At 40.1% G+C, this 25,137-nt stretch overlaps 1 protein-coding gene across 18 annotated transcripts in view; it reads right to left on the bottom strand.

The window, feature by feature from the left end:
- Positions 1–25,137, bottom strand: part of Anks1b (ankyrin repeat and sterile alpha motif domain containing 1B) — a 1,022,809-nt gene that overhangs the window by 828,714 nt on the left and 168,958 nt on the right. For all 18 annotated transcript variants that reach the window (XM_036169508.1, XM_036169510.1, XM_036169509.1 and 15 more), the window contains exons 4-7: positions 19,086–19,382; positions 6,167–6,242; positions 4,639–4,740; positions 1,780–1,893 (exon numbers count right to left, since the gene is read on the bottom strand). In XM_036169508.1, coding sequence (XP_036025401.1) covers positions 1,780–1,893; positions 4,639–4,740; positions 6,167–6,242; positions 19,086–19,382 — 589 coding nt within the window. The remainder of the gene's footprint in view (positions 1–1,779; positions 1,894–4,638; positions 4,741–6,166; positions 6,243–19,085; positions 19,383–25,137) is intronic.

Below are 25,137 nucleotides of genomic sequence, written 5' to 3'. Positions count from 1 at the left end.
ACACAGCAAGGAAGTGGTTAGAAACATCTGGCCAAAGCAAGGTACTATGCATAATTAGCATATTTGCATGTTTACATATGTACATAATGCATAACATGTATTTACCTAATATAGAACATATGAGCATAAAATATAATTAACACAAACATGCTAGCAGATGAAAGAGGTTCCAACTTTGGCTGTAACTATTCTTTATCAAAATGGAAATCAGTATTGAAAGTTTAGCTGCAAATAATAACTAGTTTCTATAGCTTTAGTTATTATAGGAATTGACTTCTTTCCTTTGAGGCAGAATGGGGACTGAACTCAAGGCCTCATACATGCTAAGCCAGAACTTGACCACTGATGGTCATCTGGATTTATTTCTCCATTTTTTTATTAGCATTTTACTTCACTGACAGAATCCAATGATTCATTAACAAACTTAAAATAACGAAGAAAACATTTACTATTTTCAATGAACATAAATAGTATTCACTCCTTTAAACAAATAATTAAACATGTAGGTAATGAGAATGGTGAGAATCAGAAGGAAGAGACAATTGTATCACCTGTCACATAACAATTGACAAGTGGGCTAAACAGCTAAACTTGGATTTCTCAGAAAAGGAAATACAGTTGGCCAACAGATCCATAGAAAAGACGTTCAACATCACCGGCAATCAGGGAACTAGGGATTAAAACCACAAAGAGATCTCATGTCTCCTGGCTGTTATTGAAAGGATGAGAGGAAGTGGTTGTTGGTGAGGCTATGGGAAAGATCACCCTGCACGCTGGGGTGGGGATGTACGAGCCACTGCAGAAAACACAAGCTGTTCTTCGGTACCAGCAATCCTATGTCTGACATTTCCCTCAAGTAAATGAAGTCAACATCATTAAGAGAAACACATGGATCCCCTTTTTAACTGAAACCCTATTCAGGATGGCTAAAATCTGAGGAAAAAATTAAGTGTCCATTGTTGGAGAGATGGACAGGGGAAAATAGAAACAGACGACAGATCATGATGAACGCCTAAGAGAAGGGCACCTTCCTTGTGAGAAACGCTACTGGAACTGCAGGTCACTTTGCCGAGCAACGTGAGGCTGAAATAAACAGATACGGCACCACCTCACATCCGTGTGCAATGGAAGAAGGTAACACACAATGGCAGATGGTGGAGTAGTGGTTACTGGGGCTGTAGTGGGGAGGAAACTGTATCTATCTAAGGTGTTCACAATCTCAGTTGGGAGCAGATGAATAAACTCGGGAAATCACTGTCCAGTGCACTGAATTTCGTCAGGAATACTGCGTTGTATCCTTGAATCCCCCAAGACATCTGAAACTGTTTTCACCACCAAAAACTCATAAAATTATTATTTGTCAAATATGCCTCAGTAAAGCTAGAGAAAATACATTTATGAAAATAATCGTTTCTACTCCATATAACCTTTATTACAGAAGGGATTGCTAACTACATTGCTCTCTGCACTGTCATATGTAATCCCTATGTCATGTGTAATCCCTGTGTCATGTGTAATCCCTGTGTCATGTGTAATCCCCGTGTCATGTGTAATCCCCGTGTCATGTGTAATCCCCGTGTCATGTGTAATCCCCGTGTCATGTGTAATCCCCATGTCATGTGTAATCCCTATGTCATGTGTAATCCCTGTGTCATGTGTAATCCCTATGTCATGTAAGCCACATGTGACTAGATCTGACATTCCCCCCGGTGTTCACCCGTCTCATGCACCATGACAAACTTGACCAGAGCAGTCTACGAGCGTCAGTAAGATACGCACTTTTAGTCTTTTGGGAAGGAGACTCTGCAGGGGACGGGAGGCGTGTCTCTTGGGCCGTGTCTTCCTGAGCATGCTCCTCCAGGACCTCCGGCCTTCCCACACCTTCTAGATATTCTGTGGAAACAGAGTTCCAAGGTCATGCACTTGGAGCCATGTGGGCTAAAGATCAACAGCCACCACAAGTTTTTAAAATGAATGAGTGGAAACAAACCCAAAGAAATTTAAGAGAAGCTGTTAGCTTAGTAAAACATTTAAGTAAAAACATTGTGTATCCTTAAAGATAAACATGTCTGTCGGAGACGTAAGCGCCTCCTGATCCTGTTAAATATTTTCTGTCTGACAATTTAAAGTTCCCAAAAGATGTTTCAATAGATGTTGTCACTAAAACAGAGACGTTCAGTTCAGATGAATGCCACCAACCACTTGGGTATCAGAAGTGAATGAAATGGTGGTGTTGTGGGCTTGAAAGAGAGTCATAACATTCATGCTAAATTTAATTTATATACAGAAAAAATGTTCATTCCTGCTACTCTTAAAATAATGTTGCATTCCAATGTATCTTTTGCTTGTCCTCTTTTTAAATAAAGACATTATAATAGCAGCCTAGTTCTACATACTTGATATGTTAACCTGTTTAAGCCTTACACTATTGCTAGCTCAGTTTGTAAGGTCTGGAGGGGGATGGCTGTTGTATTTAAGATTTGAGACAGGGACTTAATATGCAGCCCAGGCTAACCTCGAACTTGTGAACCTTCTGGCTTAGCTTCATGAGTTCTGAGATTACAGGCATGCACCACCCCACCCAGCTCTACCTCAATTTTAAAGATGACAACTTAAAAGAGGAGCTATTAACTTGTTCTTCTAATATGTGGTAGAGCCAGATAGACAAGGGACGTGAAAACATGTCACTTTTATCTCAATCATAAGGGAAATTACACTGAATACAGGGATAAATGCCAAAGGATATTCAGCCCAGAAGTCAAAGAAGCACAGGGCATGCGCAGGACATGTGTAATTCAGAGCAGCCGGGATCCATCTAAAAGTTCAGCACTTACAAAAGATGGAAGAACGTATTTTCATGGATGCCAAAATTCTGAAGATTCAGCTGCAATTCTGGAATTTTTTAAAATCCTGACAGCTAAATTTGTTTTGATGGAAACAGTACTTGTAAAATACGTGTGACCTAAAGAAAACCTGTCTGCTATACACCAAAAGTATTCAGCCTATGTAGGGCTGGTTTATTCCCTTCTTCTGACAGCTGAAATCAGAACCCCCACTGGGATCCTTTGCTTGTATTCCTTATGCAGAAAGAATCTGCTTCAGAAGAATCCACTTGGGAAAATTTGTGTTTTATGCCAGCCAGTTGTGTCCCCACACCATTAAAATATTTTACATCAAAGGACAATTCTACAAGATAAATTCTACTAGGGAAAGAAAGCAACCTGCAGAATTGTATCCTGAAAATTTCTGGACCATGCAGTTACTAACTGTAAATTTAATAGCGATTCTTATATAAACTTGTAATTTGTAAGTAAAAATTGAAATTTACAATTGGTAAAGCCAATGATCAATTGGCTTTATTTCAATACCAACAACATCCAAGAAAGGAAAGAATAGAAGGTATTTTCCAATGATAGGAAATATTCAAAGGTGTCCTAATATGCCCCAATGCAAACTGACACACTTAATCAACCTTGGCCTTTAAGGAAGCAGGCAGTTTGCTCCTACAGAATATTTTTATCACATTGAACCAGTGTAACACATTTGAAAATTCTAAAATTATATCTTGCCCCCTTTTAGTAGGAAAATTTTATTTTGCTTTCTCCAAAAGATATAATATCCACAAACGTCAAGGTTTTTTAAAGTTCAGTTGAAGGCAAAAGTCTAATCTGACATACAAGTGCCTTGAGGGTAGAAGATAGATAAAAACAAAGGATGTCATTTTTCTTTTTAGCTTTCATTCAACTTGATTTAATTAGAATCAATATAAAAATCATGCTTAGATTCTCTGATGTATCTATAGGTGTTCTGACTTGCAATTGACTTCTTTATCGACAACAAAATGATAAGGGCCTAAACTCCCTAGAAAGGTTTTAGAAATCAGCTGAGAAAAGAACATAATGACCATTTACTCTATATACCCATTTTGGCTTTCATTAATGGCTGTATCTACATTCCCATAGCCCCATCTGGTTTTAATTCATGTACTTTCTTACAAAACAATGCTGTTCTTCAGTTTCCCAACTGGTAATGAAGGAAACTGTCTTGCCTCTCTCCACTCTTGCACTTGTGACCAATCTACGTGCATAAGAAACAACTGACATTCTTCCAGCCAACTACACATTGTTCAGCATCCATGTACTCTCTCCGCTACATAGCACAGGGTAGAATTCTGAGCGTAAGCAAAGAAGTCTATCAGAGCTCCAGGGTCCCTCATGTGCAAGGTGAATGATACTTGGCTACTTCATAGTCACAGATATCAGACACTATTATAGAAAATCTCTGAAAAAAATCTTAAGGTAGTATTCTAAGTAAAGATAATGTTTGGTCATTACCAATTCGTATACCCTATTAACCTCAAGCTATCACTATCCACATTTACTGCATGAATTTTTTTAAACACTTTTATATCAAGTAGTAAATACATAACTTTTTCAGTCCTAAGTAAAGACAGAATTAAAACATTTAAATGAATTATTATTTAGCTTAAAATATGCTAGCAAAAATAAGCAAGTAATGAGCTAATTCCAAATTAAACACTAACTTGAATATAATAAAATTAAAATAACCATGGAGACAGCTTCAGCTTACTCGTGGCTGTAAGGCCAAGTCATCCACCCACCGCTCAGCCTCGTTTACCTTGCAAGAGCGTGGCGATCTGGAGAGACTTCTGAGACGGATGCTCTTTCAGAATGTCTAAGACAGTTCTACCTAAACTGTCCTTTATGTTGGCATCAATTCCTGAAGGAAAAAGAAGAACTAGATGTACCACTGAGTGGCCTCAGATGACACTGCCAATACGTAACTGTTCTAATTTCATACGCATATAGGCCAAGCATTGAACGTGGTTTAGAAACTAAGTTTCACACATAAGATTTTAACAAGGGAGAGGACAGGGGCCTAACATTGCTAAAAACATGGAACGTTCTTGATAATGAATCAACTCTTAGAGTTCTCTGACACAGTTATAAAGACTGCCGTTCAGGACCTCAGAGTCCCTTCTGGGTAGTAGCTAGTAAACTATACAAATAGTGCACTATCAAAGTGAAAAATATTTCTAACTTATAATCTGAAATCCTAAAGTGTAATGGCAAGGTGATTTGTATATTCTGTATAATTCAACTTTAAAATTTAATAAGTGATAATAATACATAGTGTAATGTAAGAACACTCTTAGAATATTCAATGTTAACAAATTTGAAAAAGTACAATTATTTCAAGCATCTAAATACTGTGCCTCCAGATACTCCGGACACTTGTTTCTTTCAGATTGCCCTCAATGCTGGCCACACTCCTAAGCCATTTAAGCAAACCTACTGAACTGTGTGTTTGAAACAGCTCTGTTATTATTTTAGTTCCAAAATTATGTGTCACACTAAAGAATTAATTTTAATGCAGCAATTAGTTTCTGCCACTCTAATGCAGTTGATGAACTTTCCAATACCTGATTACAGATAAGGCCAGTGTATGGGTTGTCTCTGGTCATTTATTCTATCACTACACTGCATGCCAAAATTAAATAACATGAAAATTTAACATAGTGAAAACAGGGTAACAGCATGACAGCCCACCATGTTCTTTTTTTAACAGAGTGAATTAAACACGCTGCACTACAGAACACAATTTATATCAGCTGTATAGAGTAATTATTTGTACTCTTATCTTCCAATTCTCAAAAATCTGACCTCAATTTCAACTTGTTTCATTTCAGTCGGAATACACACAGAAGATAAGTAAGCCTACCTTTGCTTTTCTTTCAAAATATTCCCTCTAAGATGTTCCTTTTAAAAAATAAACCTCTGTAGCCAATGAACAACAGCTACTCAGACAAGGAGCAGCCAGGAGAATTTACTCTAAGAAGGGACTCAAATCTGCCTGGCCGAGGGGCACAATGTAAACGACCAAGAGACCACACAGAGGGGCCAGTCCCTCCATCTTGCCAAAAGCAGAGATCTTCCTTTTCCTCTTGGTAGTTTCTACAGCTCACCTGAATATTTATATCAATCTTATCTAAACATCAGAGCCCAGTTCTACATGGTATGAATACCTCTCTGCAATTTGGAAGAGAGGAGGATCATCTGTGAAGAAAGCCGCCATGTTCTTCCTCTAACCCTGAAATAGCCACAGTACCTGGCAGGGCAGGCTCCAGGAGAACCCTGATAAGTACCTGTTTCTAACAGAACTCGGACCACATCCACCTTCCCAAACAAAGCCGCTTCATGAAGAGCACTCCCCTTTTCTGTCTGAAAAGAAAAGAAAAAGACAAGACATAGCTGCATACAGAATTCCCACAGGTATGCGAGCAGTTAGGCCTTCATAGAGATTTTCTATAGGCTCAGCACTCTCTCTGTGTCAGAGAAGCAGGGGAAGGGGGGATTCCAGGAACAACGTCCAGAGACCTGTTTTGGAAAGCTCCTCTGCTTTCTGCATAGTTACGACATGTGAAGGAAGCAACTCACCTTCTCTTTGCATTAGTTGTGCTCAGGGCATCAACTAAGTGTGCTAAATGCCTATGGCACAAGGCTTCGCTGAGTATCCATGAGCTCGCTCAGCATGCATCTATTAAACATGACTACAGGTCAGTAGAGTAAAGGGAGAAATATCTCCTGCACCTTGTGTATTCCCACTGCATAGAAGACAAATATGCAAATAAGCACTTAGGATAAATGAAATCTAAACAATTTAAAGCGGCTCTATGACCTCGATTTTCCTCTGCACACTCTCTCCTGTACCCCTAAACCTCCGGCTGACCCATGCTCTGTGCTCCAGGCACACTGACCTTATTCTTTATCAATGCTGTCCTCTGCTTTTCTCTCCAGGGATCTCAGGTCCCTTCCTTTACAGGCAGATCCAACTCCCAGCCCTCTAGATTTGGATAACACTCAACTGCTTGTTTACAATGATCAACATGAATCATAATCACTGGGAGAACTTGTTTGAAAACACAATTCTAACCATGCCTAGTGACACATTCCTGTAATCCCAGCACTTGAGAAACTGAGGAAAAGGATCACCCCAAGTTCAAAGGCTCACATAGTGAGCTCAAGGCCAGTTTGGGACACACAGTATGACCTATGACCTCATCTAAAAACTAAAGAAAGAAAAAAGACAATGGAACTGAAAAGATAATGGCTGAGGGAGCTAAGAACACTGGCTACTCTTCCAGATGACCCAGGTTTGATTCCCAGTACTCTCATGGCAGCTCTCGGCCCTTGGAACTCTACTTCCAGGGCATCTAACACCCTCTTCTGTCCTCCTCAGGCACAAGACACAAGACAAACAAAAGACCCATACACATAAAATAATAATAATAATAATAATAATAATAATAATAATGAAATAAATAAAAGAAAGGCAGGAACAGAAAGGAAGGAAAGAAGGGAGAAAGGAAGGAAGATTAAATATAGGAAGGAAGAAAAGGAGGCAGGAAGAGAAAAAGCAAGTCTTTAGAATTCTAGATCCCATTCCCAGTTTCCACTTCAGTGGCCGGAGATGAGGTCCCAGAATTTCTAACAAGTCCACATGATGCCTAGAGTCTAAAAGAGTGTTCTTGGAGAACCATCAATGACACACATTCAGAATCTTAGATTAGAGTAATTGCATTAAGGAAACTGTCCTTTACCTCCTGAAATCTATGGTTTTCCTGTGTACTTCCTATCCATATGTACTTTCTTCCCACGGCATTTATAATAACACTAATGTTATATATAACACAATTTTGCTTCCCGAATCAACCATATGCTCAGTGGAAAGGTAAACATCCCTTTCCAATATTATATTCTTCCTTGAAGAAAATGAGGAAGATTTCAAAGAGAAGGGGATTTTTAGGCTACACAAATGTCCTCTGTTTTGATTTTTCTCTCTCTCTTAAGACTCTAACAAATGCCTAGTAGGTCCTCAGAGTTTAGTGTGAAAAATGTTAATCTGGCAACTTTGTCTTCTGTATTATAAGGTAAATACAAAGTTGATATTAAAATCTCAATTTGAGACACATAATCACCATGATAACATAAAATGTAAATGTTTCTTTAATTAATAAATGTGTACTGTGTAGTTAAAACAACCTAAAATAAGCATATTGTGGGAAAGGCTTAGAGACCACTGAATATCAATGAGATCTGTATGTATCTTCAAGAGAGTATGACCCAAGTTCTCTGAATTATAATGTGAATGCTATTATAGGTGATAATAAAAATGGAAATAAAAAAACAGTTCATAGGTATACAGTTGTGTACTGACGTAGAAAGAAACTGTAGAAACAGTATTAACTCTTTAAACAGTATTCTTGTGTGGACAGACATTTTCCCATTTCTTGAGAGAGTCAATAGCAAGTGTCCACATTAATCAGCGTGTTATGGTTTGGGTATTAAATGTTTCTCAAAGGCCATGTGTTGAAGGTTTAGTCACCAGACAGTGACCTTTAAGAAGTGGAGCCTACGAAGGATGCATTTGAAGGATATTGTGGAGTCCTGGCTTCTTTACTTCTTTTTTATTTAAAAAAGAGAAAGTACTAGAAGAAATTCCGTGTGTGGGAGGGTACATGTGCACATACTGGATGCAGAGGGTGATGCTGGGATGTTTTCCTCAGTCACTTTTCCACCTTATTTTTTTCGTGATAGGGTCTCTCACTGTAACTGGCACTTACTATTTCAGCTATATTGGCAGGTCAGCAGCCTTAGGATCCAGCTGCTTCCAGCTGCCAGCTCTGAGGTGTAGACATGAACAGCTATGTCTGGTTTTTAAGTAGATAATATGCTTCTAAACTCACAACCTCAAGCTTACATAGCAAACACATTTCACTGTGAGCCATCATCCCAGCCATGTTTCTCATTCTAATGAACTGGTCACCATGAGGTGAGCATGATTTTCATGTGATTCTCATTACAGTGCATGGCCTTACCACAGACCAAAGGCAGTGGGTAAACAGGGAAGAGATCTTTGCAGCCATGAACCAAAATGGATACATTACCTAGCAAACCAACTATCTTGTATATTTTGTCATAGCAACTGGAGACAACATGCTGTAAACCTGGATCAACTACTCCAAATCTAAGGTTGACGTAATTATCTTCTTTGATCAAACAGAATAAGAACTGTTGTTGGGCAGTTGGTGGCACATGCCTTTAATCCCAGCACTCGAGAGATGAAGGCAGGTGGATCTCTGTGAGTTCAAGGTCAATCTGGTCTACAAAGCTAGTTCCAAGACAGCCAGGGCTACACATAGAGACCCTGTCTCAAAACCAACAACAACAACAAAAGAACTGTTGAGATAGAGTTGTCCTAAGTCCAAGGTAATTGATGGGTACAAGGAACTTTACTACAGTGTTATCACAAATCCTGGTTTACAGATGCCAACTTGCCAACTATGGGCTTTTTCTTTTAAAGGTATGATTAATTCCAAAATAATTGTATTATTTTCACCATAAAAGTATAATGCATAAAAAATAGAATAGAATTCTATTCTAATGCAAAAAAAAAAAAAATGAAACCATAAAATTTTCAGGTAAATGGATGAAACATTATACTGAATGAGTAATGTTAAATGGTTTCAGTTTAATTATATTGAAAGGCAAATGTTGCATGCTCTGTCTTATTTGTGGATCCATATCTGGCCCCTTAGCTGTGAGTGCAGAACCTGGAATACTACAGAAACACAGAAAGTATAAAGGGGCCATAGGTGGGGGGAGGAGTTGAGGAACTGGGGATAGCAGGACTTAGGTGCTGTAGGGGGCAAACGGGGAAATAGTGCATAGAAAAGGTATGTGCGCATGTCAGGCTTGGTTAATTGGTTCCCCCTCCAAATTTAACATTTCAATCATAACCTCCTGAGGCCTCCAAAGGAGATCAAGTAAAAGAAGACTAGAACTTGGTTTTAAGAGAAAATAGAGAACAATGGTGATAAGATAATAGCACAGAGGTGGAAGTGATAGGCAGGAAAAAAACTGAACAGGGAAGAAGAACTGTAAGAAGCGAGACTCATGACAGCTGTAAGAACAGATAGCCAATGGCTACGTAGAACTTTGGTGGACAGCAAGGAAGGAAACACTACGAGAACAACAGCCATTTAACTCAGGCGTAAAAATCCTGGCACCTTGGTTATTACTACGACATGTTAATGTATTTTCTCAGGATAAAAGACCAATTGCAAAGGTAAGAACATCCAAGCCTTTGCAAACAAACATCACATCTGAATCAGCTGGAAGGCAGTAGCTTTTTTGTGTTCTACAGATGTGATCAACCTTCTGACATTGCAAAGTGATATTATCACCTACAAATTTCACACTTCAGAACTTGATGATCAAATTACCAAAATAAAAGTTTATTTTAAAAAAACCAACCTCATAATGTTCTAAGAAAGTTGAGGATTTTTGTGTTGACCTGCATTCATACCTCTCCTGGCCTGCATGCAGTTTACAGAGCTGGCTGGACATATCTAAAGTATGTAAATCTAAATGCTACTGAACTTTTCAGGACTACTGACAGATTAGAATGTGTCTCATCTGATACCGAAGAGGGAATCTAATGATAAAGGACTTAGGAATACATGTGAAAAACAGCTAAAGCTAAAAAGATGGTTTAAGCTGGGCAGGGGATAGCAAAATTGGAACATAGCAAATGTTCAGATGATTGAAAACTAATACTCCTCCCATTCAAAAGGGGGGTGCACAACTCCTCCTGCTTAGAGACTATAGGCTGCTTTCTCTTTCCCCTCTTTCCTCATTCTGTCTCAAAAGGAAGCCTCCTTTCTCTCCATCAGAGCTAACCCTGCATTTGTGTTCATTGTTCTGTTTCTTCTTGAATTTGGCTCGTCTGGGATCTTCATGATTTCTCTTGCATCTTCAACCCCAGGCTCTCCATAAACATATGCACCCTTCCACAATCCAAAAACAAAACAAAACAAAAACAAAGAAACTTCCTGTGAGCCTGCTAGTACTTCAACCTTCTACCAAAGATCTGATTTCTCTTCACTCTGCTTTGTCAAGAGTCCCCTTCCTTCTCACTGGAAGTCCCTGTCTAGTTTTCTTAGTGCCGTGACCTTGGCACATGGCAGGCAATGCCTGGTACTCAGCATGCACTCATGACTGCATAGTGAACACAGGATTGGATGACATCATGCTGTTGGGATTCCTCTTGTAACTACTTCACAGGGAGCTTTTCCATTAAATATTCTTTACTGCGTTTCTTCTCTTCCCTGTACTTTTTCCTTATGGAACCATCTATTCCATGGTTTCATCTTTCACTTTTCTGGAACTATTCCCTTATTGGGTAAGCCTGAATTAAATGATTAAGAGATTTCCCTTGCCCTTCAAACTCCATCACAAACAACTTGCAACCAACCTGTTTCCTTTGTCACACCAAATTATACGAGACTGTGGCCACCACAGGAAGAACTTGGCCTGTGCTCTGGGTACGATGAAAAGCAAGAGAGATTTAGGAGTAGAGAAGTGAAATGACCTGACTTCATGGAAGGGGGTCCTTTCCAGCTACTATGCTGAAAACAGACAAACGAGAATCTGTCATAGACTGAACAGTTATGTCTCCCCCAAGTCCAGGTGTAAAAATTTAATCCACCCTGTGGCTTATTTGAACATAAGGCTTTTGAGAAAGCAGTTAAATCTTAAGAATAGAGTGCTAATCTGTTTTGTTTTTTGTTTTTTGAGACAGGGTTTCTCTGTAGCTTTGGAGCCTGTCCTGGAACTCACTCTGTAGACCAGGCTGGCCTCGAACTCACAGAGATCCACTTGCCTCTGCCTCCTGAATGCTGGGATTACAGGCATGCGCCACCACTGCCCGCCTTAGAGTACTAATCTGATGGTACCAGTGTCCTTATAAGATGATGCCACATCAGAGAACTCACTCTCTCCATTTATATATAGAAGAAATGTCATGTGAAGGAAGAAATTGACAAGGCAGGAGAAGATTGCTTGCCAAGAACTAGATTGGCTAAAATCCTGATCCTAGACCTTGTAACCTGGGGGGGGGGGGGGGGGGGGATGAATTCCTCTTACATAAGCTACTCAGCCTATGGGATTTTTGTCTAAGCAACTTAAACAGTGAAGCGAGATAAAGGGAGCCCAGAGAAACACAGGAAGCAAGAGATGGTGAGGACGGGGGCTAAGGCAATACTGTGGAAGGTACTGTTAAATGGTGACATTCTGAACACAACCTCAGAGCCTGCAGATTTGCTCTGCAGAAAGGAAGGCAAGGTGTGAAAGAAGTCCAAAGTCTGGTGATACTAGAAGAAGGTTACTGGCCTTTGCTGAAATGGGAAGGAGCTGGTGCTTTGCAGGCTTAGAGAGAAATGGACATAAAGGCTAAATGTTCAGTTTGGGAAACGTTGAGTCTGGGATGCTCATTAGCCATGCAATAATACATACAGACTAATTTAGAGTTCAGAGTAAATTCCTGGGTAAAAAGAAAGAGAGAAGGATGGAGGGAGGGAGGAAGGGAGGGAGGGAGGAAAGGAGAGAGAGAAAAGAAAGAAAGGAAGAGAGACAGAGAAAGAAAGAAAGAAAGAAAGAAAGAAAGAAAGAAAGAAAGAAAGAAAGAAAGAAACTTGGTAGTTATCTCACATACATATGTCATATAGCTAAGAAACTAAATGAGGTCCACACAGAAATCAGGGCAGACAAAAGGGAAGGATGTCTGCGCTCAAGGTTACAGGACACCAATGGGTGGAGGTCAGGACAGGAGCAGGCAATCATGGGACAAGAAAGTAAGACACTACGCCACTGGCTCCTCCTCCTATGTCTTTTTTTAAGACAAGATATTACAATGTTGTTGTGTCCTTATATGAATAATACAGGTGCAAAGGAAAAACCAAGTTAAAGAGAAGGAGACCATTGCCAGAGTGATGTATCCCAGCAGACAGGGGAGACAGAACCGAACGAACAAGGAAAGCACTGACCTGGTTATAAAGACACAGAGTTCATTTGCAGGACCAGGAAGGAAAGGCGGGTCTACGAGGTAGCTCAGAGAATAAAGGTGCTTGCTGCCAAACCTGACAGCCCGAGTTCAACCCCCAGAACCTACATGGCAGAAAGATAAAACTGACTCCTCACAAGTTGTTCTCTGACCTCCACATGCGCCATGAAATGTAGAAAATTTAATGTTAAAAGCAATTTGTGATTGTTTCCTCTTTCTCAATGAAATAAAAGTAAAAGTAAGATGAATGAGAGTGTGGAGAAGGAGGTGTTTAAATCTGGAGAAGGTTTTAAGTTATCTAGAGAAGTTAGAGAGTATAGAGTTTATTTAATGGAGATGTATGCACTCACCTCTCATCCCCTGTCACTATAAGGTGCTAATAGTAAGCTGTACTTTATTCAACTTTCATTTTAACAGCTCCCAGTATGGTAACTTATACTTTTGATTATTAATTTGGGGCAATTTTACTGACTAGTCATAGAAAGTATAATTGCCTTAATGTTGTGCTAATGATTGAACTCTTCAAGATTTAATCAAAGATATTTATAAGGAAGACATACAGTTAAATCACTAGAATAATATATTACTTTCACTCTCTAGTTACCAAAATTCAGGTTTAAAAATCCATAGAAAAGAATGGTAATTCAAATATTGTGAGTTCATTCCTACTTTCTTAATAGGAATGGCTTTATTAAGAAAAATTTTAGGAGTAAAGCATTTATAAGTATATATAAGACAGGCTGGGCATCCCTAATATGAATGTTAAAAGTCTGAAATATTTCAAAATCTGAACATTTTAAGGATTGACATGATGTCATAAATAGAAAGTTCTACGGCTTCCTCATGATAGGTGATAGTCAAAATGCAAGTACACTAGAAATAGTTTGAAATCACGTCCAGGCTTTATGTATAAGGTATACACAGATCATAATAAATGTCATATGTGGTCTTTGGTCCTTTCCCCAAAATAAAAATATTTCATTATTTATATGCAAACGCTCCAAGATTCAAAATCATCTGAAACACTTCTATCCCTAATCATTTCAAATAAGGGATAGTCAACCTACATGAAATTTGGCCACGCAGAAATCAAAGTATTTTGTGTAATAGTGCAAATATGCTATCATTTAAAACCGCTTAGAGAGAGAAAAAAAACTGCAGAAAACAAAATTTCCAGACAAAATACACACGTGACATTTCAAATACACATGGAAGGACTGGGAAGATGGCTCAGTGGGAAACATGTTTGCTGCAAAAGCATGAAGACCTGACACACATGTACACATATGTAAACCACATGCACAGACATATAAAGAGAGAGAGAAATATGGAAAAACATATACAACCAAAAGGAATTGACTTGAACACTGCTAGTTTTCAACTGATTGACTGCAGCAATATAGTGAATACTGACTCCTCTAAAAGAGCTGAAGTTCACTCTCGGCCACTGAGCACACCAACAAACACTATCTGATATTAAAAATAATTTGGAGTGAATTCAATGGGAAAATTTGGTTAGTTTGAGTAATAAAATTAAATCTTTATTTTAAAAAATGACAGTAAGTGGGACCTGGACAGAGAGTTCAGTCGTTAAAAACCTGTTGCTTTAGCAGGGGACCTAGGTTCTGTTTCCAACACCCCCATGGCAACTCACAGCCCTAACTCCAGTTCCAAAGGAATCTGGCACCCTCTTCTGGCCTCCACAGGCACTGCATATGTGCGATGCACAGACATACACACAGGCAAAGAAACATAAACATAAGATAAAAATTTTACAAATTTAGTAAGTCATCCCCTCAATTTTTGAGGCAGAAACTCACCATATATTTTAGACTGACTTTAAAGTCACTATGCTGAATTTGAGCTGGGGATCCTGCTACTTTGGCCTCCCACATCCTGAGACTTCAAGTGTGTACCACCCTCCCCCACCAAAACAACAGTAACAGACAAATACCCAAAGCCACACACAGCTAATGGGAGCATTCATTTCTAAAATACGCTTTCAGTTCTACTACTTGGAGTGCTTTGTAAGAACAAGTGTCAACAGAAGAGGTTGTATCGGTACCAAGCGGTGCCCACCCTACTGAGGCACTTGCCTGGTCCTTCTGACCAAGTCATCTTAGCAATATGCATATATATCATCCCTCTTCTCTGATAAATCAATAACAAACTGAAATTCTATCACAAGATGAGTTTAAATGCCTCAGATAGTGGCTTCAAGGAGTATCAACTGAGACCGTGGAAAACATGAGCCATACAAAAGCCCTCAAATTATATAATTCTAAGCACCTTTTACCCAGTTAATACATATGTCACAAATTAAATTCTACTTCAAATTCAAAGTTATTCTGGACATCCAAGGCTCTCTTCAAATATCACTTCCATTCATGGCTTCTCAAGTTCTTATTAAAGGAAATTTATACTTTCTTTGGTTATATTTGCCTCCACAGTTCTCTGTCTTAGCATTTACTAGACGTCAAATATGGGAAACCTTCTTATACATTATTTATCTCTTCTACTAAATTAGGTGCACAGATCATTTTCATGTCGGATTCTCCAAAGTACAAAATATAATGTTTTGCACCCAAAAAATGAATATACACTTACGAAGGTGAATCTAAATTCTTCTCCTTCCAGCCATGGCATCTAGTGACAACATGAAAAAACCTTGGCTGTGAATAGGCAAGAGTGTGTTAACACCAGGCACAGTGAGCATCCCGATTATAAAAGGGTCTATGCAGGTGTAGTAACTCTAACAACTGAGAAATGCTTAGTTCAATTTCCATACAATTCCCAGTAACTCCATGGAGGAATACTGTTCCTACCTGGAACTTGTAGAATATCTGTGAAACTGGTCTCGCCTATTTCTTCTTGGATATTTAAACTCTTTTTATAATCCATGTCCTCTTCTAATCTACGTGTAGAGACCATTTTCCCACTTAAAGTAAAACAAAGGATAACCGGGCTACAATCCACAACCCCAGAGAAGCTACATAGGTAATGAGGAGGACCCTAATAGGGACTCGTGGATTGCCACAGGAAGGAGAAAGGGTTAAGATCTCCTGGGTAACCTGGAAAGGGATAAAAGGGAGGAGATGGGGGATGGGAACATGAGGAATCAAGATGGCTGAGTTTGGGGAGGAACAGAGAAGGAGAGCAATGAGATATCTTGACAGTGTGAGCCAGTAGGGGTTAGGAAGATATCTGGTGCTAGGGAAATCCCCAGAAACCCACAAGGATGTCCCCAGCTAAGACTCATAGCAATGGTGGAGAGAGTGCCTGAATAATCAGATTGGTGACTACCCTAATTGTCATCATAGAACCGACATCAAGAGACTGCTGGAAGCAGATGCAGAGACCCACAGCCAAGCACTTGGCTGAGCTCCCAGAGCTCAGTTGAAGAGAGGGAGGAGGGACTATAGGAGCAAAGGAGGTCAAGATCATGAGGGGAAAAACAGAGACAGCTAACCCGAGCTAGTAGGAGCTCACGACTGGACTGACAGCTAAGGAGCCTGCATGGAACTGAACAAGGCCCTCTGAATGTGGGTGACAGTTGTGTGGCTTGATCTGTTTGTGGAGACCCTGGTAATGGGACCAGGTCCTATCCCAGGTATATGAACTAGCTTTTTAGATCCCATTCCCTATGGTGGGCTGCCTTACTCAGCCTTGATGCAGAGGGGAAAAGCTTAATCCTGCCCCAATTTAGTATGCCAGATTACCCAAGGGAGGCCTTACCCACTAGGAGGAGTGAATGGGAGTGGGATGGGGGGGGGGAGGGAATGAGAGAAGGGGGGGAAACAGTGGTTGGTTTGTAAAATAAAAGAATTAAGTTAAATAATTTTTAAAGAGAATTTCAGTGTCCTTAGTAATTTGCCCTGGCTAAGCAAACACAGCAGGAACTGTGACATGCTAGAACTGAGCATAGGTCTCAAGAAGCCTTGGGTACTTCCTTCCTCTTTCCATCTTAGAATCACACTGTTGCCATTGGCCCAGACTGGCCTAGTAGATCTTGACAGAGACATAAAAATCTTGCCTATCAGCTCACAGGATGTCCACCCGGCCTCTGAGAGAGACAGGTATCTGATTTACAACTGACACAACATACATGAAAAATCCCAGACACCGCATGTCTGGGGTGCAGAAACATCAGAATGAAGCAATAACTGAGCTAGAACTGGCTTGCCGGTTAGCTTTCACAGTACCAGGAGGTGCTATGCAGGCTGCTGGGGGAGAACTGTTCTCCACAGTCTCAGTTAGCTATGCCCTGCACACCACACTGCTGTGGTGGTTTGAATGAGAGCATGTTCTTGAATGTTGGTCCCTGGCAGGTAGAACTGTTTGGAAAGAATTAGAAGGTGTGGCCTTGTTGGAGAAGGTGTGTCACTGGGGATGGGCTTTAAGGTTTCAAAAGCCCATGCCATTCCTATTTAGTGTCCCCTCCCTCCTTGTCTACTCCCCCCGCCCTGTCATGTGGTTGTTGTCTCAAGGTGTGAGCTCTCAACTTCTGTACATGCCTGCTGTCATGTTCCCCACCATGATGGTCATGGACTAAACTAACTCTCTGAATCTGTAAGTCCCAATAAGCATTTTTCTAAATTGCCTTGATCATGGTGTCTCCATGCAGCAATAGAAAAAGAACCAAGACAACTACCCATCAGTCTACAAGATGTCCCCGCTGTTGTGACTGTTACAGGAATAACCAACCATTCTCTGGCTGTTCACAGACAAGAATCCACACCTGATGCTGCAAATGTGCTAACAGCCCCAAGCAGGGACACTGCCAAGTGTTCTGCTAAACAGACATGCCGTGCCCATCAAATTACCTTCTAAATAATGGTGTTTATCTCCACACACAAGTGCTCCTGTTAGCCTTGGTTGGAGGAGCTCCTTTTGCAGTGGGCAGCGGTAGCTGCAGAGACTCCTTACTGGTTAAAGTGCCGAGAAGAACTGACTGTTGACTGCTCAGCCATAAATGGAGCGTTATATCACCCCACCCAAGCTTTAGAAACATTCCCAAAGAAGGGAAAGAAAGGATGTAAGAGCCAAAGGAAGAGTGGGAGTGTTGCGGACTGTTGTCCTCTGGACATGACATGGCCATTGTGCTCTTGAAAACATGGTAGCTGAGATGACCTGCACAAGCTTGGACATGTCAACATTCAGTCATGGAGAGAGGGCAGGCTAACAAGGCCACCCTTCCTTGGAGGCTTCTAGACAGCTAACAGTTGCTAAGAGGCAGGTGGTACAGTCTTTGGGATTTACAGGCAGATAATGGTTGTTTGGAGAAGGAAAGACTCCTGTAACTCATTGATATTCACTCATTCATTCATTCATTCATTCTCTCTCTCTCTCTCTCTCTCTCTCTCTCTCTCTCACACACACACACACACACACACACACACACACACACAAATATATTCATGCACATAAAATAATTTTTAAACACTCAAATTGCAGTTTTTTAATGCATTTTTTTCCGAGTCTCTTTGAACATAGTGACTGGTCACTAGTTAGTACAGATGGTAAATTATATTGGAAAGCAACCTAAAACTTAATCAGTAAATCTAAGCCCACAGTCTGGCTTTATCATCTGTGTCTGAGACAAAAATTTTAAATCTCTGATTCTAATTCCTAATCTCTTTACTGGAAACTGATAGTACTCCACCTGATAGAACATTTGGAACCACTGGATTCTAAATGGGTCAGCTATGCATTGTGAATATGCTAAAACACTAAGTGTTAAGGCTGGAGAGATAGCTCAGCCGTTAAGAACACTTGCTACTTTTGTAGAGGACCCAGGTTTGTTCCTGGCATCTATGTGACAGCTCACAACTATATATAATTCCAGTTCCAGGGGATTCAATGTCCCACACCGGGCATGTACATGCAACACAGTCAAAACACTCATATGCACAAAATAAAAACAAATAAATCTAAAACAATAAAATAAATTAAAAGTTAAATTCATTCACTATGTTTTACCTGACTTTCTATGGTATTGGGCTGTAGGTGAAATGCCAGGAAAAAGAAAACAATTACTCATGGTACTACCCACAACTTCCAGCTAAAGAGAAAGCTTGTACTTTAACTCCCCACGTGCTCCCAGAAGCAGGCAGAGCAGCCACGTCACCTTGAACACACAGACGGCTGGCTAAAAGACTCACTTGACAGCTCACGTCCATTCCTGCCTCCAGCAGCACCTGCACGACTGCCTTGTGGCCATTGCGGGCGGCGAGGTGAAGCGGCGTGTGCTTCCGAGTGTTACAGCTCATGAGGTTCGGGTGCGCACTGATGATCATCTTCACCACTCGCAGCCGACCGTAGAGTGCTGCCAAGTCCAGCGGTGTTTCGAGCTTGCTGTTCCTGATCGTAGGGTCCGTGAGCTCTTCTAGGAGAACGGCAACCACTTCTGAGTGTCCGTACTGAGCTGCACAGTGTAGGGCGGTTTCATTCTCATTGTTCTATGGAAGGCGGAGATACAAAAGGCCCTGTCTTCAGAAATGTAATTAAATTAGCTATCAGACACAATAATTTATAACTTGACATGGTTGGAAATGTAAACTCAAATGTGATATATGTAGTAAGTATATCTAACTGACTTTTATATTGGATAAAAGTAATCATCATTTATTCCATCAAAATCATGTTTTAATTTTATCACTTCAGTATGAAAAATCAAACTTTTCAATGCATCACAGAGTCCAGCTTCCAAGAATGATGATTCAGCCATGATAGTTAATGGCTCTGCTGGGTCCAGATGGCCAGTGTTCCCTGCACTGTACTCCATTATATTTGTTCATAAGGAAGATTAATAACAATTATACTTTTAATGGTTGACTTTGCAGACAAGACTTGAGAGGATAAATTCTTGATGATGAGAGATTTACAAAAATGTTACCCAAATTGTTTTATTTTATTTTAATTAAGTAGAAACCATTGCTTTTATTATAAATATTATTAGTTGTTGTATGATATTTTATTTGTGTTCTGACAAATAAAGCTTTCCTGGAGATCAGAGAAGCAGAGAAGCCAGCCAGTAGAGAGACTTCTTACCTCTAAGAACTCTCAGACCAAATGGAGCATCCTATCTCTATGAATCCTCAGACTGAACGGGGATGATCCTGCCTTATATTCCTACCTCTACCTCCCTAGTGCTAGGATTGAAGATGTGCACCACCATCACCCAGCTCTGTTTCTCTTTTAGACTGGTTCAATCTCATGTAGCCCAGGGTAGCCTTGAACTCCTGATCTTCCTGTTTCTTCCTCCCAAATGCTGGGATTAAAGGTGCATGCCACCACTGTCTGGCCTGGCTAGCTCTGCCCTCTGATCTACAGGCAACCTTTATTGTCAGAACACAAACAAAATCTCATATAACAGTCAGTAATAAATATAAATAATTGCTTCTCTTCTTGGCAAAAAGAATGAGGAATCCTGTCCCTAAGAGAAGATGATAGCCTCCTTTTGAAAACACAGGTAAAAACCATGCCTCGACTCACACCCAGACAAGTAGCCAAGAACAAGTGTACAGCATTTGCAGCTGATATGAATTCCTATTGGAAAACCAAAGAGATTTTTCTAGAAATTTAACAAGGTTTATTTTTAATGAATTCAGTAACAAGGCAATGGACCCTTCATACAATTTTGGCAATTGACTTGGGTAGATGGGGGTCTTGGTATGTCAAGGGGTGGCAGAGTCTGCCAGGAGAACTGTGAACAAGAAATGTTAACAACAGAAGTGAAATGGCATTGAATTAGGACTCTAAAAGATCAGCTGCCCTTACCATCATCACAGTTAACAGCAGGCATCAGACACAGTCTCATTTTATGTATCTACTATCTTAACCCTTGTTATAAGATGGGAACTATCATTATCATGACTCTCACCTGGAGGGTGAGGCCACTAAGGTACCAAAGAACTGAATGATAGGTCTTTGATTACACAGCCATTCCATGGTGTGTACGGGAACCATGAAGTGAGAGATAGTGCTCGAAATCTCTTTGTATTTCCCCAAAGCCAGTGATGCCAAAGCATCACCTCAACTCACTTGACAGCTCACATCTCTTCCAACTTCCAACAAGACCTGCACAACAGCTGTGGGACCACTGACGACAGTGATGTGAGGTGACATGTAGCTCAAGATTGGAACCAAGTAGCCCAGACCTGCCAAGTCTGAACTATCAACATACCAGTGGCAATGACACACACAATGGCCAAACAACTACAAACTTTCCAACACTGGCTCATTCACCCCTATGGAGATCTTACATGTTTGGTATTAACATAGCTACGTCATGGGTAAGCAGGCTAAAAATGAAAACTCTCACACTACATCGAAGAAGCACGGGGATCTTTTGTACCTGTCAAAACCTAAAGCCTACGTTCTTACTGCCTCCATCTGCAGCTACAATGTAATCTTAAAATTTTCCAGAGATTTCACCCAGAGAGCTCTACATTTACATCTTATATAGTAGCTCCTATAGAAACAAATGGAAAAGAACAATTCAAACCCAAACTAATCTTAATCTTCCAGGACAAAAAAAGAAAAAAAAAAAAAAAACAGGCTTGTGCTGGCCTAAAGAAAAATGAAAACCAGTAAATTAAGGAGCTAGAGGAAAGATGTGAAAACTTAAAAGAGGAGTGACTTGGTGGGTTGGGGTGGGTATAGGGCAATGGGAGAGAAAAATCATAGAGGCAATGTACTCTTCCGAGACCGTGGATAAAAAGCTGGGGTCAGACAGATGGGAGGGAATCTACTGAAGATATTTCTCCCACTGTTCGTAAAAATTAACCTTGTGCTTAGTTTGGTGTTTTAGTACAATTTCCATCCTCATAGAGACTGACTATATATAGTTTTAGACTCCCTAATTTTTCAATCTGACTGTTCTACAAGCTTGATAGGAGCTCCCAAGCTTATTACTCTAGCACATGAAAATATGACATAAAAATATGCTTCCTAACCAACCCAATTTCCCCTTGGCCTAAAAAGGACTGAATCTCATTTTTCAAAATGTAATATCTCTCTGAGAAAGAGGAAGGCCAATTATGAAGTAATGGCGCCTCAAAGATCCCTCTACTTTTCCACGGCCCATAGTCTAGAAAATAAGAACAAAATTGTAAGTTCTTCTAATAATACCAATTAGTGCTATTCAAATCTCAGGAGAAATTATCTCCATCATTAAAGACCTATTTAGGAGACAATGTTCACAGGTTTTTATCCACAATCAATATAAGCTTGGGCCTTCTTATCCATTGAGACTACAATTGTGGAATCTTTAAAAAGGCAAGATTATATACTTGGGTCCACACTCACTAACAGCCTAAAAAGAAACAACTTACTCAAAATGAGTAGACAGTGATGATGTATTGATTAATAATTGCTAGTGTATCTATAGAGAACATTCTTTAAAGGTTCTCAATCCTTCATTTTTAACCAGATAGGTATTCTCTGAAAACTCAAGAGACTTGCAGAAAATGGGCAACAGGAAGAAATGACTGAAAAAAACCTATTTACCCAAAGACCTGAGTTCAAAGAGAAACAGCCAACACAAGGAGAGTTCTAGCTCCAGCAAATGGCAAAGACAAAGTACTTTGGAGATAAGGGGCCTTTGATTTTTTGCCCCAGTAGTAAATTAAAGAGAAAAATCAAGGCAAGGTAAAAGAAGAGGCAGGTAAACATATACAGAACACACAGAACATGAGAAGACAAGAATACCATACTTCCTGCACTGTTGCCACATTGTACCAGAGTTTGTCTTTCTTATTCTTATTAATTAATTGTGAAGATATTCATACATGAGCACTGCACCTACACCACGCTCTCACCCTTCCCACCTCCAACTCCTCCCCTGCTGCCCCTCCCTACCAAACCCATTACCCATTTGGCATTGCCTGTAAACGCATGAGTCCGGGATGTCCTGACCTGTTGGATGCCATCGCCTGCGTTTGCAGCGCTATTTTTGGACAAAACAGCATGGGGAACAGGATCCACCTGGAGTGTTAGTTCACCCCATTCTCAACTCCTTTGATCCCGGGACCATCCTCATCTGTGTAATAAGAACATTGTCTTCTCTAGAAACGCTGCAGTGTGGTTCATAAACCAAGAGATAACATGTAGGGAGCGTTTTTAAATATTAAAATGTAAGACTGACTGCCTGAATTATTTTTGAAAATAGACTCCCTGATATTTTTAATCTGGATGTTTTATAAGCTCAGTAGGAGCCCCAAGGTTATTTTAAAGCATGGAAATATGACATAGAAAAACATGCTCTGCTAACTAGTGCTATTAAAACTTACAGTATATACCAACCAATAAGACCACAATCCACAATTTCAGCTACGTATACTCAGCAAAGGTCTGACATATTAAATGGAAAATTTCAGCAATAGTTCATATGTTTTAAATCACATGCTGATCTGAGCATGATGAAATCTTGAGCCTTTCCGCTCCATCTCAGTTCTGACATGGATCATCCCTGGCAACACAGAATGGCCATCTCATCCATCAGATCCGATGTGCTACTGCAGAGCTTGGGTTCAAGTGACCCTTATTTCCCTAAATGACCCAGAGCACTGAAGCAGTGATGCAAACGAGGACCATGAAGAAAAACACAGACGGACAAACTCTGGCACTATGTGGCAGCGCAGCCAAAGTATTAAAATGAGATTTGTTTTTCTTAAGAAAAAAAAAAGTCACTTGATAACTAGTGAAACATAACATAAACATTAGTGATTTTCCCAAGTAACAACAAAAGCATTTTGAAAAGGAATCTCTTACAAATGCTTTCCAAAAGAAAATCTGAAGTGATATATGGGATTATTAGTACTAAGATTTCCATCAGGGGTATTGGACAACAATGTACCCCATATGGGGAAGTGGGGACAACCATATAAGAAGTCAAAGATCCTTTTCAGAAAGCACAATGAAACACTAACTATGGAGCATAATTTCAGTGTCATGACTATCATTGACTAAGGATCTGAAAACCCTTTTAAACACTGACTACATTTCTTAATAGATGCATCATGGGCAAATTCTTCTTCTCTAGGGTCATGGCCCCAGACAGACAGCAGGAATGCTAACCCCTACTTCACCAGGCTGTGGTAGGGATGCAAGGACTGGAGATGCAGGGCTCTGCACAACTTCCGCAACACAGTGAACCCTCTGTAAGTAATGGGATGTAGGATGATGGCATTACAACATCTTAGTGTGAAGACCCAGAGTTCAAGTTTGGGTCACCCGGGAACATGTGACCTTAAACAAGTTACTTAGCTTCACTGAGCTTGGTTTTTCCCTCTATAAAATAGGAAAGATAATTTCATTTCAGAAAAGAATTAAGTAACATTGTGCAGGTGGAAGTACTTAGAACAATGACTGACTTCCTTGAGTCCTCAGCAAATGTTGACTTTCGTTTCTTCCCGATGTCGTTTGAATACATAAAAGTTCCTAATTAGCTAGAATATTTATATACCATTGGGGGGGGGCTAAAATTCAAGTTATTATAAGAATAAAAGTCCCCACATCTGACTCTTGGAAATAACGGTATAGAGCGAGAGGACAGGTTTCAAATTAAAAGTCCCAAGGTGTGGGGAGGACAGCTTAGCTGGTAAAGACCTAAACTCCATCCTCACAACCACATTGAAGAAAAAAAAAAAAAAGAATCAGGCATGATGGCACAGGCTTGTAGTCCCTGAGCAAGCAGAGGCAGGAGGGTCCCTGGGGCTCACCAGCAGCAGTGAGCCCAGGTCCCAAACAAAGCAGGCATCACCCAAGAAATAACACCGGCCTCAGCTTCCACACACATATCCACACAAGTGCCTGTGCATCAGGACGCACGCGCGCGCGCACACACACACACACACACACACACACACACACATATCCAAACACACACTGGCCCACACAGTCACCCCAACATGTGCCTGCATAGGCACACACACAGAGACACCAACAACTGAACAGTCTCAAGAAATGTTCTCAACTTGTTGCCAACAAAACAGCACACAGTAACAGAAATGAAAAAAAAAAAAAGAATTTTTAATTTCAGTGTCCTTAAGAGGAAATTTTTTCCTAATTCGATCAATGTTCAATATCACCAAAAACAAATGTTTCTTTCACATCACACCAATATAGCTGTACCATTTGAAAGTTTCACTTTCAAATATAAATGAACTGGATGTTTCTTATTTTTGTGTCATTTAAAGAACATTTGTTTGT

Source organism: Onychomys torridus, chromosome 20 (assembly GCF_903995425.1).
Source record: "Onychomys torridus chromosome 20, mOncTor1.1, whole genome shotgun sequence".
Lineage (NCBI taxonomy): Eukaryota > Metazoa > Chordata > Mammalia > Rodentia > Cricetidae > Onychomys > Onychomys torridus.
Note: the sequence above shows the minus strand (reverse complement) of the source record. Positions and strands in the feature narration are given on the sequence as shown.